At 39.9% G+C, this 7,035-nt stretch overlaps 1 protein-coding gene across 1 annotated transcript; it reads left to right on the top strand.

Annotated features, from left to right (window-relative positions):
• The first annotated feature begins 4,163 nt into the window (after window positions 1-4,163).
• LOC140824249 (uncharacterized) lies at window positions 4,164-5,755 on the top strand. Its single transcript, XM_073185845.1, has 2 exons — window positions 4,164-4,586; window positions 5,627-5,755. The coding sequence occupies exons 1-2, from the start codon at window positions 4,164-4,166 to the stop codon at window positions 5,753-5,755; spliced, it is 552 nt and encodes a 183-aa protein (XP_073041946.1).
• The last annotated feature ends 1,280 nt before the right edge of the window (window positions 5,756-7,035 follow it).

Here is a 7,035-nt window from a genome sequence, read left to right as displayed (position 1 = left end):
TGAAGATTGGGTACAGATTGAATTATTTTACAATGGTTTGAATGGACAAACAAGAGGCACTGTTGATGCAACAGCTGTTGGCACAATTTTTGCCAAATCACCCGATCAAGCATATGATTTGGTTGAACAGATGACCATTAACAGTTATCAGTGGCCGTCTGAAAGGTCAGGAGTAAAGAAGCAAGCTGGAATTTATGCCATAGATCCTATTACATCACTCACCGCTCAAGTTTCAGCTTTGACAACTCAAATTGCAGCAATGAATAAGGCTAGTACATCAGAGGTTGAAAATGCATCGGTTGTTACTGAAGAACCACATATTCCTGATGAGGCTCATTATAACAACAATAGGAATTTTGGTGGTTATGGAGGATATCGAGGTAACCCTCCCCCTAACACTTATCATCCTGGTTTGAGAAATCACGAGAATTTTTCATATGCTAATAATAAGAATGTGTTGAATCCTCCACCGGGTTCAATGCATCAAAGGGGGAAGGAAAACCTTCACTTGAGGATTTAGTTGGGACATTTGTTGTTGAATCGAGTAAAAGGATGGCTAGGACTGAATCTCGTCTTGATGGCATGGAAACTCACATGGGAAATATGGGAGCCACAATGAAATCATTGGAGACACAGATTGGTCAATTGGCTAATGCATTGAAAGATCAAAATAAAGGTCAGTTCCCAAGTAACACTGAAGTGAATCCAAAGGAGCAATGCAAAGCTGTAACTTTGAGAAGTGGAAGAGAACTTGAAGTTAAAAATTCCAACGAGAAGGATGAAAATAAGATGACTGTTGAAGAAATTGAAACTGAGAGATCCAAAGCTGAAGTTGAAGTTGAACAACCTCCGATATTTAAGCCAATTCTTCCATATCCGCAGAGGTTCAAAAAGAAGAAATTGGATGATCAATTTGCAAAATTTTTGGAGATTTCCAAGAAGATTCACATCAACATTCCATTTGCTGATGCTTTAGAACAAATGCCAAACTATGTAAAGTTCATCAAAGATGTGATGTCAAAGAAGAGGAAGTTGCATGAGTTTGAGACAGTGAAGTTGACCGAAGAGTGTAGCGCCATACTTCAAAGGAAACTACCACAGAAACTCAAAGATCCAGGGAGTTTTACTATTCCTTGTGTTATTGGTGGTTCTAGAATCAATAAAGCTTTATGTGATTTAGGTGCCAGTATTAATTTAATGTCTTTTTCTATTTACAGGACTTTGGAGCTTGGCGAGATGAAGCCTAGCACTATTACCCTGCAGCTGGCGGATAGATCACTTACATATCCACGGGGGATAGTGGAGGATGTTCTGGTAAAGGTAGACAAATTTATATTTCCTGCTGATTTTGTCATTCTAGATATGGAAGAAGATCAGGAGACTCCGCTTATCTTTGGAAGGCCGTTCTTGGCCACCGGAAAAGCTTTGATTGATGTGCACAAGGGTGAGCTTACATTGAGAGTAGGTGGAGAAGAAGTCATGTTCAACATCTACAACACAATCAAAGAACCAAATGAGGTAAGTACTTGTAATAGCATTGATGTAATTGATTCATGTGTATCTCATGTTGGTGCAGGTAGATTGACAAAAGATTCCTTGGAGAGATGCTTGTTGGAATCGGTGTCTACACTGGATGAAGATGATTGGGATGTGCAGGAGGAGTTACTTACTCTCAATACAATGCCTAAAGAAAATATTGATGTGCATCATGTAGAAATACTTGAAGATGCAAGTAAAGAGGTACCAAAAGCATCTCCTGAATTGAAGGAACTTCCAAGTCACCTTTGTTATGCATTTTTAGGTGAAAATTCAACATATCCGGTAATCATCTCTTCTTTTCTTACTTGTACTGAAAAAGAGAAATTGTTGAGGGTGTTGAGGGAATTTAAATCTGCTTTAGGATGAACAATTGCTGATATAAAGGGGATTAGCCCTACTGTTTGTATGCATAAAATTTTGATGCAGGAGTCATATTCACCCTATGTTGATCATCAGAGAAGGCTTAATCCAGCAATGAAAGAGGTTGTGAGGGCTGAGGTATTAAAATTGTTAAATGCTGGTGTTATTTATGCTATATCTGATAGCTCGTGGGTTTCACCAGTACAAGTAGTGCCTAAGAAGGGAGGAATAACTGTAGTGAGAAATGAGAATAATGAATTGATTTCAACTCGTCCAGTGACTGGTTGGCGAGTATGCATAGACTACAGGAAATTGAATGATGCGACTAGAAAAGATCATTTCCCTCTTCCATTTATTGACCAGATGCTTGATAGAGTAGGTGGTTATCATTATTATTGCTTTCTAGATGGTTATTCAGGTTACAATCAGATTGTCATAGCACCGGAGGATCAGGAGAAGACTACCTTCACTTGCCCTTACGGTACATTTGCTTTCAGGAGAATGCCATTTGGACTGTGCAATGCACCTGCTACTTTTCAGAGGTGTATGATGGCCATATTTTCTGACATGGTCGAGGAAATAATGGAGGTTTTTATGGATGATATCTCCGTGTTTGGTTCATCTTTTGATCACTGTTTGTAAAATTTAATGCTTGTTTTGCAGAGATGTCAGGCGAAGAATTTAGTTTTGAATTGGGAAAAATGTCACTTCATGGTTCCAGAAGGTATTGTGCTTGGGCATAAAATTTCGGCTAAAGGAATAGAAGTTGACAGAGCTAAAGTTGTGGCAATTGAAAATTTCCCACCACCAAAGAATGTTAAAGGGATCAGAAGCTTCTTGGGACATGCTGGGTTTTATCGTCGTTATATCAAAGATTTCTCTAAAATTACTAGACCTTTATGTAATTTGTTAGAGAAAGATTCAACATTTATTTTTGACGATGATTGCTTGCAGGCATTTAATATGATCAAGAAAGCACTGATTTCTGCTCCCATTATGATAGTGCCTGATTGGAAGGAGCCTTTTGAGCTCATGTGCGATGCTAGCGACTATGCTGTGGGAGCAGCATTGGGACAGAGGCGAGACAAGATGTTCAAGGCTATATACTATGCAAGTCGTACACTTAATGCAGCCCAACAAAACTATACAACTACTGAGAAAGAGATGCTAGCAGTGGTGTTTGCATTTGACAAGTTCAGAACATATCTCATTGGCACCAAGGTAACTGTTTTCACTGACCATGCAGCTCTTCGCTGTTTGTTTGCCAAAAAGGATGCCAAGCCCAGGTTGATACGATGGATACTCCTACTTCAAGAATTTAATTTTGAAGTCAAAGACAAGAAAGGTTGTGAGAACCAGGTGGCAGATCATTTTTCACGACTAGAGAAAGAACTGATGGTGGAGTCATTAATGAGTTGTTCCCAGACGAACAACTGTTTGAGGTAAATTCTAAACTCCCTTGGTTTGCTGATATAGCTAATTTCTTGTCTTGTGGTACTTTTCCTCCAGATCTGAATCATCACCAGAAAAAGAAGTTCTTCCATGATATTAAATTTTTCTTCTGGGATGATCCTTGTGTGTATAAGAGATGTGCTGACCAAGTGATTAGGAGATGTGTTGATGGAGAAGATGCACACAAAATTCTGGAACAATGTCATTCATCACCTTATGGTGGACATTTTGGAGCAACACGAACAGCAGCTAAGGTATTGCAATCAGGTTTTTTCTGGCCTACTTTGTTTAATGATAGCTATACCTTAGTGAAATCATGTGATAGATGCCAAAGGTTAGGAAACATTTCTAGGCGTCACGAATTTCCACTGACAAATATTTTGGAAGTGGAACTTTTTGATGTCTGGGGCATATATTTCATGGAACCTTTTCCCCCTTCTTTTGGTCAATCTTATATATTATTAGCTGTGGATTATGTTTCGAAATGGGTGGAAGCAATCGCCACCAGTACTAACGATGCTCGTGTTGTAGTTAAGTTTGTGCACACCAGGTTTGGAACACCGAGAGCCATCATAAGTGACGAAGGTACGCATTTTTGCAATAGAATTTTTAACTCACTGATGGCTAAATACAATGTGAAGCACAGAGTGGCACTAGCATATCATCCTCAATCGAACGGCCAAGCTGAATTATCCAACCGGGAAATCAAGCAAATATTAGATAAGACTGTCAATACAAACCGGAAGGATTGGGCTATAAAATTGGATGATGCACTGTGGGCTTATAGGACAGCGTTCAAGACGCCTATTGGGATGTCTCCCTACAGGTTGGTTTTTGGTAAAGCCTATCACTTGCCAATGGAATTGGAGCATCGAGCATTCTGGGCAGTTAAAAAGTTGAACTTTGACTTGAAAGCAGCTGGCGATGAAAGAAAACTTCAATTAACTGAAATGGAGGAATTCCGCAATGAAGCCTACGAAAATGCCAAGATTTATAAAGAACAGACCAAAAAGTGGCATGATAAGCTCATTGTACGAAAGGAACTAAAACTAGGACAACAAGTACTCTTGTTCAATTCCCGTCTAAAGTTGTTTCCTGGTAAGTTGAAATCACGTTGGTCAGGCCCATTTTTGGTGGAGACAGTGTACCCTCATGGAGCGATTGAGCTAAAATGTAGTGATGGGAGGACTTTCAAGGTGAACGGGCAAAGAGTTAAGCCATACTATGGAAATGAAGTAAGGCACATTGACAACATTCCTTTGGGCGGATCAATTTGATATAGACTGATGGTAGTCAGGCTGAAGACGTTAAACCAAGCGCTTATTGGGAGGCAACCCAAATTTTTGTTTCTCTTTTGCATTTTTATTTCTGTTTTGATTTTATTTTTGTATCATGATTATTTTTGGTTGTGTATTTTTAAAATAGTGTGTGCTTATATCCTCCCAAATTTAATGAATCCCAATTGTTTCTTTTCAGGACTGAAAATTTAAGAAGAAAATAATTTTGACGATGCAACACCGCACCCGCGGTGCTAACTTTACCGCACCCGCGGTCGTGCAATGTTTAATAATGCAAGAAATGCCGAAACACTACCGCACCCGCGGTCCCTACTAGCACCGCACCCGCGGTCGATGAATTTTGAAAAATACAAGAACTGCCGAGAGAGCACCGCACCCGCGGTCTTGTTAACACCGCGCCCGCGGTCGCACAACGTGGAATAATAAAATAAATCGAAGCAGCACCGCACCCGCGGTCGATGATTTTTAACACAGATTTGGGCAGAATTTGACACAATCGAAGAACACCTATCACAAAACCCTTCCTCCATTTCGAAATCCTCACTCAAACAAACACTTTTCACTCTAAATTTTTGTCATTCCTTCAACAAATTTACCACTACAACCTAAATTGCTTCACTCATTTCCTCAAATATCACTTTCTTTCCACAAGAATCAACAACAAACCTAGGGTTTGAAAAGGGGATCGAAAATTTCTTCAAAATTTGGTTGGAGCTTTGATTTGTTCTTCAAGAAACAATTCAACACACTCAAGGTAAGCAAATTCATTGCATATTTGTTGAAGAATTGAAATTATTGGTGTTAGTTGTTATGGAAGGAATTTAAATTTGGTGAAGTACATTCTTGGTATTGTGGATATTGTTGATTGATTGTTGGGTAAATTGTTGAGGTGTAGATATTGTTTGTATTGAGTTTGGGGGAGTGCTAGAATCATTGAAGTTTGAGAATTGGATTGAAGTAAATTTGGTGTTTGAAAGGTGTTCGACACAATGCCTCCAAGAAGAAAACAATCTAAGGGTTCATCATCCTCATCAACTGTGAATTACGATGCAAGTCGGTTTTATGATGAGAAGGCGGAGGAGCAATATGGCAAGATTTTGAATTGAAGCATTATAAAAGAAAGGGGATTTGATCTTAGTGCCCCTCATACTGAAATTGGACAAATGCTTAGGGCTCGGCAGTGGGAGGAGTTTGGCAGGCAGCCACAGGACGCTGCCATTTCATTGGTGAGAGAGTTCTATGCTAACCTCAAGGTTAGGTATGATCAGTTGACGGTTTTTGTGCGAGGAAAATGGGTAGCCTTTGATGCACATACGATTAACACGTTATATGGTATCCCTGCAATAATGCACGATGAATATGAAGAATACCGGAACGAGCATGTTGATTATAATAGTATTTTTCAAACAATTTGTATACAGAGAGCCGAGTGGAGAATGAGGGACGATGTGCACATCAGCCTAGCAAAGTCTGATCTGAAGACTGTTGCGAAAAATTGGTATTCATTCATTCATTTCTGCTAGGATCAAGCCTACCGAACACACCACTACCGTCATCAAGGAGAGGGCTATCCTCACATTTTGCATTATGACAGGGAAGGCAATTGATTTAGGTCAATTGCTTCAGCATTCGATACTTGATTATGCAAGAGGTAACTCTCCGAGTGGACTTCTCCACCCCTCTCTCATCACTGTTTTATGCCAACATGCGGGAGTGACTAGGGCAGCGAACGAAGAATTGTTGAAGCCAAAGAATGAAATTTTGGTGATTCAACCATATGGGGCAGTCAGAGGTGACCAAGCTGCAGCACGCAGAGCCGAAAGAGAATTCAATAGGAGAGCTGCAGAGAGACGAGCCCAAGCTCAGGCTCAAGAACCACCACCGCAACAAAGGCACAGGAGAGATAGATTGACTCAGTTGGAAGAGGATATGCGAGTTCAACGCCAAGAGATGGATGCGTTTCGGTTTAGGACCGATACATTCATGGGGTATATGATGGATTTCACATCGGTCTTGGCTCAGCAATTTCCATTTGCTTTCACCTCGGGCAATCCATTTCCACCTCCTCCACAGTGGCCACCCATTTACCACCCGCCAGAGTTCCAACCACCCCACGACGACGAAGATGAGGATGATGGCAATGACCACTGACGGTCGTTGCCCAGTGTATGTGTATTCTCCTAATTTTCATGCTTATTTACATCGAGAACGATGCACATGTTTAAGTTTGGGGGAGATTTAGTTTATTTTATTTGGTGTGTTTAAAATTTTTGTGATTTAGTTTATTTTATTTGGTGTGTTTAAATTTTTTGTGTTTTATTTTATTTTATTTGGTGTGTTTATTTATTTAGGTTATTTTGTGTGTTTTTAGTCATGCAATTTTTTT

Source organism: Primulina eburnea, chromosome 2 (genome assembly GCF_022965805.1).
Source record: "Primulina eburnea isolate SZY01 chromosome 2, ASM2296580v1, whole genome shotgun sequence".
NCBI lineage: Eukaryota > Viridiplantae > Streptophyta > Magnoliopsida > Lamiales > Gesneriaceae > Primulina > Primulina eburnea.
This window is presented reverse-complemented; position numbering and strand designations above follow the sequence as displayed.